The sequence below is a fragment of the Taurulus bubalis genome, assembly GCF_910589615.1.
Source record: "Taurulus bubalis genome assembly, chromosome: 3".
NCBI lineage: Eukaryota > Metazoa > Chordata > Actinopteri > Perciformes > Cottidae > Taurulus > Taurulus bubalis.
The window spans coordinates 15,217,520-15,229,919 of NC_136591.1; the positions used below are offsets into that span (position 1 = coordinate 15,217,520).

General features: G+C 40.5%; 4 protein-coding genes across 5 annotated transcripts; 2 read left to right on the forward strand and 2 right to left on the reverse strand.

The window, feature by feature from the left end:
* Nucleotides 1-2,335, reverse strand: LOC306734712 (bolA-like protein 2). Its single transcript, XM_079216092.1, has 4 exons — nt 2,276-2,335; nt 2,017-2,081; nt 1,485-1,582; nt 1-256 (listed from the first exon to the last, which is right to left on the reverse strand). Exons 2-4 carry the CDS (start codon nt 2,077-2,079, stop codon nt 157-159), a joined length of 261 nt encoding a protein of 86 aa, XP_079072218.1. The 5' UTR covers nt 2,080-2,081; nt 2,276-2,335; the 3' UTR covers nt 1-156.
* Nucleotides 2,336-2,906: 571 nt separating this feature from the next.
* Nucleotides 2,907-4,973, forward strand: slx1b (SLX1 homolog B, structure-specific endonuclease subunit; the record flags this gene model as incomplete). Its single annotated transcript, XM_079215404.1, has 5 exons — nt 2,907-3,079; nt 3,172-3,223; nt 3,992-4,327; nt 4,426-4,641; nt 4,776-4,973. The coding sequence occupies 5 exons, from the start codon at nt 2,907-2,909 to the stop codon at nt 4,803-4,805; spliced, it is 807 nt and encodes a 268-aa protein (XP_079071530.1). The 3' UTR covers nt 4,806-4,973.
* Nucleotides 4,974-5,223: 250 nt separating this feature from the next.
* On the reverse strand, nt 5,224-10,720 carry LOC306734774 (membrane-spanning 4-domains subfamily A member 4A-like). Of its 2 annotated transcripts, XM_079216163.1 has the most exons (7): nt 10,652-10,720; nt 10,276-10,397; nt 9,583-9,693; nt 8,926-8,979; nt 7,327-7,485; nt 6,576-6,698; nt 5,224-6,350 (listed from the first exon to the last, which is right to left on the reverse strand). In XM_079216163.1, the coding sequence occupies exons 1-7, from the start codon at nt 10,656-10,658 to the stop codon at nt 6,312-6,314; spliced, it is 615 nt and encodes a 204-aa protein (XP_079072289.1). In that variant the 5' UTR covers nt 10,659-10,720; the 3' UTR covers nt 5,224-6,311. The 2 variants fall into 2 exon arrangements, with proteins under 2 accessions (XP_079072289.1, XP_079072290.1); XM_079216164.1 differs by lacking the exon at nt 7,327-7,485.
* A 731-nt stretch (nt 10,721-11,451) lies between these two features.
* LOC306734308 (structure-specific endonuclease subunit slx1-like) lies at nt 11,452-12,394 on the forward strand (the record flags this gene model as incomplete). The annotated part of the gene is made up of 3 exons (XM_079215665.1): nt 11,452-11,748; nt 11,847-12,062; nt 12,197-12,394. Coding segments are annotated over 3 exons (543 nt in total), but the record flags the coding sequence as incomplete, so codon positions are not given.
* Between the last annotated feature and the right edge of the window lie 6 nt (nt 12,395-12,400).

Sequence of the window (12,400 nt, forward strand, 5' to 3'; positions counted from 1 at the left end):
GTGTTTTATTGCCACCAGAACATTGCATTGCATTTATACCAATTCTGCTGATTTACAGAGAGCACTAGTATTGGTTCCACATCTCTGAAGTACAAGGCCTGTTTCATAGGAGACACTCTGCAGTGATGCGAGTGTGATATACTGAATGTGTGTGTGTCATTGTGATTTCTGCTTCTCCCACTGTTCTGGTGTCAGGGTCTTCTGTTCAAAAGCGTGGATCTCTTTCAGCTCCTCTGCTAGGCACGTATTCACCATCCTGTTACGGCACAACACACGGGTTGGGAGTGCGCACTACATGTGCTTATGTCATCAATCTAGTTTGTCTCCAAAAATAAATAAATAAATAAATATATTACTGTCCCTTTAAGAGTCTGTAAAGTGGGTTAGATAGAGATACAAGGTGTGTATGTTCTGGTTGATTATTTTTCAAACAAATTAAAATTAGATTAGATAGGTAAATTGGAAATTTAGTTTTTAACTGCAAACAGCATATACACCAAACAGCACATCTCTACATACACTACACCTTTAGATACTACGTGTGAGGATCTTTCCAAACTATTTGATCTGTTGTAGGGAATATTGGGGTATGTTTGTTTGTGTAAGTGTAGTCTAACTTGTCATTTAGCGATCTTGTAGTTGGATATCTATGCAAAAAAAAAGAAGGAGGAACCCTTAAGGAGATTTATTTTTGGTGAGGTTCTAGGTTGGACATATTAGTTTCTGGCTAGAAACTTGAGGCGGATCATCAGGGATTAATAACACATTTTCAAAAAACAGTAATCAAATGGTAAGTGTATGTTAAAGTACATGGGATGTAATGTTTTGTACTGTGGCATTGCATTTCACAGGTCTTGGTACTGACTACTACATGTCTGGTATTGTGTCATCCCTATTTATAGAGCCTTCTAGCAACAGAGGCATAACATTTACAGAAAGCACAGCATGAGACACATTCAGCTTTGGTTAATAAGGTTCGTCATCAGTTTCAGTTATTACTCCTAATAACTTACCTGGTACGATATGAGGTATGACTACTGTCCCTGCTTGTAATTTATTTCAAACTAAACTGATACCACAAATCTGAGAGCAAACTCAGACCAACATGCACTATGCTGTGTAGTATTACAACATGCACTATGTTGTGTAGTATTACAACATGGACTATGTTGTGTAGTATTACAACATGCACTATGTTGTGTAGTATTACAACATGCACTATGTTGTGTAGTATTACAACATGGACTATGTTGTGTAGTATTACAACATGCACTATGTTGTGTAGTATTACAACATGCACTATGTTGTGTAGTATTACAACATGGACTATGTTGTGTAGTATTACAACATGCACTATGTTGTGTAGTGTTACAACATGGACTATGTTGTGTAGTATTACAACATGCACTATGTTGTGTAGTGTTACAACATGCACTATGTTGTGTAGTGTTACAACATGTACTATGTTATTATGTGTGTAATACCTGTGTCTCTGTAACAGCGGCTTGCCCTCAAACTGGATCGACACCACCAGGACTTTGTAGCTGGCAGCACATCTGTTGGGTGAGGTATCCTCCACATCCTGCAGCAGACAGGATGAAAGTATGTGATGATGTGATCTGTTGTGCTGCCTATTTCTAGTCGAAGGGAGTCATTTGGGATTTGTATTTGTAAATAACATCCAGGGCTGCATCATTCATTAATGTTAGTAACACAAAGGGAGAACAGTTTTCGGGTTGACATGGTTTTACATTTGCTTAAAGCTTATATTGCACCTTGTTTTATTAGCCGAGAGGCTGCTCAGCACCACGTATCGCACATGTTCACCAAACAAATTCAATTTAGTGGCGCTTCATTTGTTGGCCTAATATTACAGCAACTGATGAATTGCATGACATTCATTTCACATCAAATATCAGTTTGAAGTGAGTTTTTGCTCAATGCAGCACACACGTGCATTGACGTTGAGATAGAACATGTAATTTAAGTTAACACAAATAATAAGCATAAACCTACCACGTGCACAGCCGCCAGCTCCTTGATAAGTTTATCCCGGATGTGATCCGATGTAATAGCCATGTCTGCGTTAACAAAACATATTACTGGTTAGTACATCTGTAGCATTGGAGCTAAATCTGTATAGATTTCTAGTCAGAGACACGTAGACTTTAGACAAACTGACACCGGAAGTACTGTAGTGTTGTTCAAGTTTAAAATGTCTACATCACAGTTGATATATCCACAGTGTCGTTTTAATTTAGAAGTTTATCATTACCAAAGGTTGTGTATTATACGGCGTTGTCGCTATTTTCAGTCAACCGTGCGTGAAGAGGTGGGCATCAATGGGCGCGTCACTGACCGGAGATTGACCAATCAGCCGCTGTCTGTACACGTTATGGGCGGGATGATTTTTTTTAAAGGAGCGAATCACAATATTAGGGGTCCTTGCAGAAAGACGAACTTAATGTTAAGAGTGATTCATATAAACGAAAAGATACATTTTAAATTAACACAGTCTGACATTTAGCACTATTGCTTAATTGTTATACATGATGTGAGCGTTTCATTTGCCTCGCAGAATAACCCACTGATTCCTTTTGAAACATATTTGATCAGGCAAAATACTAAGATATACAGCGTTTACATGCTAACTCATTTCATTTGTTGAAAGTCAGCTCTGGGTAACTTAAATTATGCGTGAACATGTGTTGAAGCATATGCATTCGGTACATGTTTGTAACTTAATAGGCCAATATTTTATAATATTTTGTATCTTTCTTGTTTTTGTTCATGGTTTACTAGCTGAAGATGTACATTAATCAGCTAACGTTATGCTAACGTTACTTAGCTAATTCCATGGAGGCTCTATCTATCGTTAAAGCAGGAGCTGCTTAAGTCCTTCCGCAATGGTTGTCGAGGTAGAACGCTTCTTTGGTGTGTACATGTTGTACTGCATCAATCCTAAATTTAAAGGCCGGATTTACATCGGCTTCACGGTGAACCCGGAGCGCAGGATCGGACAGCACAACGCCGGACGGCACCGAGGGGGAGCCAAGAGGACCAGTGGAAGAGGACCGTGGTGAGCCTCATGGGGCTGCTGTGGTCCACGATCAGCAGCAGTGTGTGATCACAGCATCAGTCCTATTCTGCTTCTGCTCCTTGTCTTTTCAGGGAGATGGTCCTCATCATTCATGGCTTTCCCTCGGATATTGCTGCCCTTCGTGTAAGTATGTTTTTTGATTGTGACTGGACACTATTTTGTGAACATGAAATCTATCTCACTCTATTTCATTGAAAACATGGAGAGCAAATAGTATTCACCTGTTTGTTTGTCATGGTGTGAAAGTAAACAGCGTTTCTACTTCAGATGCTTACAGAATCAATATTCAGACATGGTAGACAGTTACTGTAATGTGTATTTACAGTCAAAACAAAACTTCCCAACGAGTCATCGGTTGTTGAATGAAAAACAACTCTATGAGCTGATGGTTTCCTTATGTTCTCAGGCAGAAATACATAATCAACAAACATCACATGAATCACTTCACTTCACAGTCTTCTGTCTTAGATGCTGCAGATACTGATGAAACAACATTCATAGTTTAGTTTAGAAAAATGTAGAGAAACAGTTTTATTTGGTAATTACACAATACATCTCGACAGGGTATCTTGTTGCTTTCCAGACTTCAACTCACCTGGAAATCTTAGGCTGCTAAATACAGAGTGTCTGTAGGCCCCTAGAAAAAGTACTGACATGTTAAATAAATCTATCAAATGATTAATCCCTAGCAGATTTAGTAGTGCAAACTATGTCCTTTGAACATTCAATTCCCGGAGACCTTTTTCTCACTCTGCTCATTTACCATATAATGTTAATTTATTAGAAGAAACACAATTTAATCCATTATTTAGATTTTGGATTTGATTAAGAAGACCTGCTTTCCCCTATGATATCATCTATAAATAAAACGAGCATCATTATACTTGTCAGTTTGAGTGGGCGTGGCAGCACCCTCACTCCTCCAGGCGCCTCTCCCACGTCCCCCGGCGCTCAAGGAAAGAGTCGAGTCTGCAGTTCCACTGGCGCGTCGTCTCCAACATGCTGCGGGCGGCACCCTGGAATAGACTGCCTCTCACGGCACGCTGGCTCAAGCAGGAGTACAGGATGGACTTTGAGCCCAACCTGCAGCCTCCGCTGCACGTCCCTATCGCTTTTGGGAGTGTGAGAGTCAAGAAGAAGCTGCAGTCTGCAGGAGAGGAGGAGGAGGAGGAGGAGGAGGAAGAAGAGGAGACATCCAGGTGTTTTCTCTGCAAAGAGCTAGTCATGGTAGAGTCTTTTGATTGTGTTGTTACAAACAACCTTTATTTCAATACAATCAGTTAGTTTCAGGCAGCATAGTGAGTATGGTGAACATCCTTTTACAGGTGTCAGAAAAGCTGAGCTGTTTCCAGCCGTGCTGTGGAATGAGCGGTCATGTGATCTGCCTCGCGAAACATTTCCTGAAGTCAGAGCCGTCCCACCTCGTGCCTGTGGAGGGTGAATGTCCGGCCTGTCGTTGCTCTGTGCTGTGGGGGAGTCTCATCCGCCAAAAACACTGCTGCTCCGGAGACCTGGAGGAGATCACACCGTCTGTGTCCCAGGTTGTAGACGATATACACATATGTCTGTGTAATAAGTAGATTGGATATTGGAATGTGTCTCTACCTGGATAGATAGAAGTATGACCAGTGAATGTAGGTGCTGCTTTACTAATTGGTCCTCTGATCTCCCACAGAGCCACTGGGCTGATGAGCTGCAAGTATGAGTGGAGCCTGAAACCTTTGATTCGTTGTTAAATGACCTGCAGTGGAATGGATGTGCCTTTCTGTTCACAAAGTATCATTTTGTTCAAAATATTCCATGTTTAAAATATCCCATGTCTGTGGGAAAAACCTGTGTAATGTATGTGTGTGTTACAAATAAAGCGAGGTTATTCTACTATTCTATTACTTTTTTTCAGTATGTTATATTATGGCTTACTTTCATCTTATTATTATTTTTACTTCTTATCTCAAATTACTGAACATCTCCAACTTGCCTCTGAGACACAGTCCAGGTAAACTGAAAAGCTGCCAGTGGAGCACGATATAGATATAGGTTTATCTTATCTGTGACTCTTCTTTACGGTCCAGCATGTTGGCACCCCACACTCGGCAAAAAAAAAACGGCAACATTTTTAATACGTCTTTTATTTTCCATAAATGTTAGTTGCAATCCCAAAGGGAACATCAGTAAAGCATTATATAGGGAGTGATCATCATAAAGTAATTCATAATCTGGAAAAGAAATCTTCAGAAAAGCATTAATGTGTATAACTTTGTGATTTTATTTATGCTGGAAGCGTTACATTCGTTGTTGCCTCTGTAGAGGTGCAGGAATGACGGGTTTTTGTTGGCTAACCGTTAGCATCGCTCTGGTTCCCTCAACAAAAAGCCAATGCGTTTTTTCTATTTTTGCAAATCAACACACGTAAAAGCTTCAAAATTCTCGAGTGGGATATTGACAAAGGTATTTTATGTTGTAGAACAAAACTTTAAGTTTGTGTTAACTGCAGAAAATATTTCAGCCATTAACTTTGAGACAAGGGAACCAGAAAACCGAAAATGCAGAGGTTGTGTTTTAGGACTCATTCCCATTACACGCTATACAGTTGTAACTATTTACCTATGATTACAGTTAACATTAGAGTACATATAAAACAGACATATCTTGAAAAAAATATAGTTACATGCAAAGTGTGAGAACATAGTGATTTAACTAGAAATACTGAAATTCATTCTTAAGCTCCTCAGCTCATGAAACCTCTGAAGTTTGATTTTTCTCTTTTTTTAACCACTTGAGTGGAGTGGAACAAGCTGTAAATACACAATTGACACATGAACACCTTAATAAAGTTGCTATGAATATTACGTAAAAAAATACTTATTGCATATTCTCCACAGCCAGCAGATCAGAGCAGCATTAGCATTCAGTCGTGTTCTAGTCCATCCTCTGAATGTCAGAACAAAAGAGACTCCTTTAGCACTGGTTTGGTCTCCACCAACTCCCTGCTAAATGCTCCACTGTGTTCACCATATAGGCTTAAACTGTGTCTGTCTTCTGTGGGCTGCTGGACAGGTGGGTAGGTGTGTGACCACAACAACCTCTTTCAAATTACACATAGTCATTTGATCCATTGTTAATATACAAACATTGATTAGAGCAGCCTTAAATTTGTATTGCATTTGTAAGTAGCTGAAAAAGGTCTTCTGCGCTTGTCCACTTTGTCTCGTCACTGCTGGACAGGGGCCGCATGCACAGTGATCACCGGCTGAGAGAGACAGAAAACAGGAAAAAGAAGAAATATAAGCCATGGAATGTTGATTCAAAGTTACTCAAACTTATTGGACTGCATCTTTCATTTCCTCGTGTGGTTAGATATATTTAGCCATTAGTAGTAAAGCCTGTTATCCAGCGGAGCCCCATGATAGAACCAGATGTGGATACAGGAAATCTTTGCAGCTGTATTGCTACAGCTACGGCAGCATTTACTCACCATTTTGGGAGCTGGCGAGCAGCAGTTGACCACCTTGCAGCAGTAGACGGCCAGAGTGATGGAGATGGCCAACAGAGCAGCCTGAATGACAACAACCTCAGCAAAAAAATGGGTATGGGTGCTCTGGAATAGGGAGAATGATTTGCAGAAATGATGCATGGTCAGAATAAAGAAAGACAAAAAGAAAATAATGAAAAGCGTGAACAGACATGTTAAGGTTGCACAAAGCGGCAGCTGAACATGGGCACAAAAATATACATTTTAATGATACACTTACACTGATATTTTAAGTGCTTCTATCACTTACACTTTAACTGACACGTTATCTGCTTTCTCACGTGAAGGGACATTTTAACTGTTACTCTTTAATTGCTTTAATCTCGTCATCTTCAACTCACACTTCAACTGCTTTTATCTCTCTGGAATCAAATACTGGACTTAAATAAAGGTGCAACTGCTGTCAGTGATCACATCATCAACTGATATTTCAAAATACAGAACGTTTTGGTCCCAACTCGGATAATATTTTCCTAGTTTTGGTCAGTCATATTTAGAATACAATTGTTAGAATAGTAAACTAAAAACTTGAATATCACTAATTCTTGAACAAGAAAATGAACACAACATTGCCAAAATGATAACACTGGATATCTGTTGCTAACTCTCTTTATGCGCTAGATTTGAAAAAGGTAATGTAATCCAACTCTGAAACATGAAATAATTCTTCTCATAACAAACAGTTATAGCTCACGTCAATGTTCTGGCAGGTTTCTTCTGAATGAGTGCTGTTGGAATCATAGTAATAATTCCAGCAGGGGTAGGGCGAAAAATCCATTTTAACCAGAGAACAGATCAAGTTGAAGATAGAGCCGCCACAGGCCACAATCTGCATCCCTAAACAGGCCTTCAGCTGAAAAACAGAAGACGTATTCTTTCTACGACATTTACAGACTGGATAACACAGGAGACAAAGGACTTGACATTTAAATCCTGAAATTTAAGTTTTTGCAAAGGCAAATCATGTTCAATTTACTCGTTGTACGATGTATGACGATGTCATATTTAAACACTCATGTCACTTAACATACACTTTAACTTAAACACACGTCACTTTAACATACACTTACATTAACATTATCTGTTTGTCTGAGCACTTTATCTTACACTTGGTTTAATATCATTGCACTGTTGTTGTCGTTGATTGTTGTTTGTCTCGTCTAACGTCTCATGTCTAATGTATGCACCTTCCGCCTAGAAAAATTCCTCGTTTGTGTAAACATTCCTGGCAAATTAACTGATTCTGATTCTGATATAAATTGTGTAATGAATGTTATGAAGCGTCACAGCTGGTTTAACCGGCTCCACTCTCATCTGCGGTGTCTCAAGTCGTTGCTTCTCTGTTTCTTCACTAAATAGTTCTGTCTGTCGCTTCCAGTGAAAAGAGCAACGCGGCTGAATCTGGACAAGTCAGCCAGTGTCAGTGGACTTGTGTAACAACCGGCTCAACTTTACCCAGTGACTCATCTGACTTCTCCGAGAGGAAGTGACTGAAGTGACTTCTTTTTGTCACAGGGAAAGTCCAACAGTACAAAATGGTCTTCATTTCTCATGACAAGACATGTAATCAACCCGTTCTCACACCGCTGGCGTGGTCGGTGCCCCGTGGCGTCTGATACCGATGCATCGAGGCCCACCTTAGCGTCTGTATACCCATCATTTGATGCTCAGAACAACTGATGTAGTGTAGAGAGCAAGAAAGCCTGCAGGGTTGGATGGGTGAAACAAACACATGATGTTCACCCAAGAGACCCCTGTTCATGTCCAGTGTGAAACAAGTCAATTTTGACTTACTTTACAGTAGTTTTCTTTAACAACTTATGCAAACTCACACTAATGACATAACAAACCAACAAATTTTACTTTACAAACATACTTGTTTTAACCCAAACCATGATCTTTTCCTAAACCTAACCAAGCAGTTTTATTGCATAAGCAAACCTAAAAACTAAATAAACCTATATTGAAATCTTATGTTGAAAACCACTATGCATAATCAGTGAAAACTGACTAAAAAGTGAAACTAGATTGGTATCTAATGCATCATAGTTTGAAGCGTGGGACCACTGATAGGTATTTGAGGAGTTGGAAGTGAGGATGAGAAATGCTCTGGTCGTTTCTGAAGGCAGTATGTGCTAGTGTTTTCATACTGTACATTGCTGATATACATACATACATACATACATATATATATATATATATATATATATATATATATATATATATATATATATATACTGTATATGTACATTGGCGATCATGCTGGTGTCTCCTCTTCAGCCGGGTAACTCACCGTTGGCAGATGGAGGTTCCCTGCTGCCACAGCCAAACTCCCAGCTATGGTCAGCTGTAAAGAGAACACACATCACACAAACCAAACATTTCAGCGTCCAGCCAGAGTTCCACCAGTTGACAGCACAGTCACTAGGATGAAAAAAAAATGGCTTGACTACAGCTAGAAGAGCAAATGGACATGGTCTCATGAATTGACAAGCCAAATATGTTGGCAAATACGAGTAGAAGTAAGTGAGTAAATAAAATCTGCTTTTGAGGTATATCTTTATATATATATATATATTCGTTTGATTAACTCTTTGTGTATACAATACAATAATAGCAGTGAAGTTCCATGTGAACCTTACATAAATGCCACAGTGTCATCAGGGTTGTTGAGCTTGAGTTTGGACAACTTTACAATTGAGAGCCTGCAGAGTGGAGTTTGAAAGATGTAGTTTTTTTCCATCAAGATATTAAGAAACGTTGCCACTGGTTGCATTATGGGAATTGTAATTTTATTTTGTATTTGATCCATACAAGACTAAAAGTCAGCTTCTGATTTGATCCTTCTATTTTGAGTCTCTAACAAGTCCCCTGACTTTATGGAAGTACAATACTGAATTGTCATCACCTGTTGATCATGGTTTAATATGTGAGTGAGCCACGTGCTTACCAGCAGAGAGGAAATGAAGAATGGGATGTCAGCCTGCTTCAGACTCAGGCCTTTGGACAGAAACACGGCCACACAGGTGATCTGAAACACACTCATGCCAATCTGAGTGATCTGGGGACAGCAGAGGGGACACTTTAGATATATGATAGATAGAGATAGATATATGATAGATAGATAGATAGATAGATAGATAGATAGATAGATATATGATAGATAGATATATGATAGATAGAGATAGATAGATAGATAGATAGATAGATAGATAGATAGATAGATAGATATATGATAGATAGATATATGATAGATAGAGATCGATAGATCGATGAATGGATGATGGATGAATGTTTACTTTAGTCATCCCGAAGGGGAAATTAGTTTGTCACAGTAGCATAGCAAGCAAGTTACATAGAAGACATAACATATCAGGATTGAAAAATACTCAATATATACAACAAAACAGCAAAGCGTATTCATTTAGGAAATTAAACAATAAAGAAAGTGCAAAAATGAAAGTATGTGCAGTGACTAACAAATAACAAAAGCGGTGCTAGGGCTATTGCTGTTGATGTTGAGTCAACTGAAGGAGGATCTGGCCAGAGGGGACTTATTATAAAGTCTTATAGCACGTTTATGTTGAGCTCACAGAGGTCATGCATAGTTGTGAAGAGACACGCAGACGGACACACACTGTACCCCCAGAGCTTTGGGCTCAGCCTCCAGGTATTTCTCCTTCCGGTGGACGTTCCTCTGGAAGCTGACTGCGACCAGCGGGCTCTGAGCCGGACCGATGCCTTCCTCCACAAACGCTGCTGCATCTGCAACGAGCAACTCTCTCTTACTCATGTCCCACATAAACATATACACACATAAACATATAAACTGACATGCAGAGACGCACGAGCGTCGTGCTGCAGACGCGCGTGCGGCGGAAATCAGCTTCAGTATCTCAAGCAGAAAACAACATCTGGATTTCATCACTCTGCACAAACTACATAGATCTCCATGTCCTTCTTTCCTCACTTTCGACTTAAAAACGGCACATTTTTGTATTAACAAAGCATGTTTTTACCTGCCATGGTCACTTGATCCAAGATTACTTCCCGTTTTACAAGTTTTTTAGCGCTCCGAGACTGCTGGTCAGATGTTTTGCAATAACTGTGGATTTGGGTGTTCGAGTCCCGCCCATAGATGTAGCCTACAGGTCCCGCCCCGCGTCTGCCTGTCTGTCTGTCTATTTGTCTGCCATGACAACGTGACTCCAACTGCACGTCTTTCTTAAGAAACAGCTGTTTAAAACGGGGCTCCTGATTGGCTGAATGGTGGCCAATTAAACTCCGGTCCCATGTCTCCAAAAAAGTGCCAATCAAACAGCTGTTTGGAAGCCCTGACCGCAGTGAGAAAACATTTATTGAGATGCATTTCCTCTGCAAACTAGGTGGGGAAACGTTTTCGTAAAATAAAAATGTACCTTGACCATTTCAGTTTAGTTTGTTACTTTGTGAAAACAACATTGTTCTAAATAGGATTCATGTTTTCTTGCAAGTTAGTTTTATTTTCTCCATGCGATCTAAACACAGGATGCATATACTGTATGTGCATGTTATGCAAAAAAGGATAAATAATGACACGCGCGCGCACACACACACACACACACACACACACACACACACATAGAGAGAGAGAGAGAGATATCCGTTTTTATTGGCACAAGAAGTCAACAGCAGGTCAAAGTGCTCACACACTGGATAGCTGTACATACAGTGAGGTCCCTCCTTCCTGATCACGAGCATCACCTGATGGACTGAAAGTGCAGCTGTGAGCAGCTGACTGTCACTGAGGGACGTTTTCACAGGATGGAAACTCTAACGCCACATCCGGACATCCTACTCGACTCGCCATGACACTTCTGCGTTCCACTGGCGCGTCGTCTCCAACATGCTGCGGGCGGCACCCTGGAATAGACTGCCTCTCACGGCACGCTGGCTCAAGCAGGAGTACAGGATGGACTTTGAGCCCAACCTGCAGCCTCCGCTGCACGTCCCTATCGCTTTTGGGAGTGTGAGAGTCAAGAAGAAGCTGCAGTCTGCAGGAGAGGAGGAGGAGGAGGAGGAGGAGGAGGAAGAAGAGGAGACATCCAGGTGTTTTCTCTGCAAAGAGCTAGTCATGGTAGAGTCTTTTGATTGTGTTGTTACAAACAACCTTTATTTCAATACAATCAGTTAGTTTCAGGCAGCATAGTGAGTATGGTGAACATCCTTTTACAGGTGTCAGAAAAGCTGAGCTGTTTCCAGCCGTGCTGTGGAATGAGCGGTCATGTGATCTGCCTCGCGAAACATTTCCTGAAGTCAGAGCCGTCCCACCTCGTGCCTGTGGAGGGTGAATGTCCGGCCTGTCGTTGCTCTGTGCTGTGGGGGAGTCTCATCCGCCAAAAACACTGCTGCTCCGGAGACCTGGAGGAGATCACACCGTCTGTGTCCCAGGTTGTAGACGATATACACATATGTCTGTGTAATAAGTAGATTGGATATTGGAATGTGTCTCTACCTGGATAGATAGAAGTATGACCAGTGAATGTAGGTGCTGCTTTACTAATTGGTCCTCTGATCTCCCACAGAGCCACTGGGCTGATGAGCTGCAAGTATGAGTGGAGCCTGAAACCTTTGATTCGTTGTTAAATGACCTGCAGTGGAATGGATGTGCCTTTCTGTTCACAAAGTATCATTTTGTTCAAAATATTCCATGTTTAAAATATCCCATGTCTGTGGGAAAAACCTGTGTAATGTATGTGTGTGTTACAAATAAAGCGAGGTTATTCTAC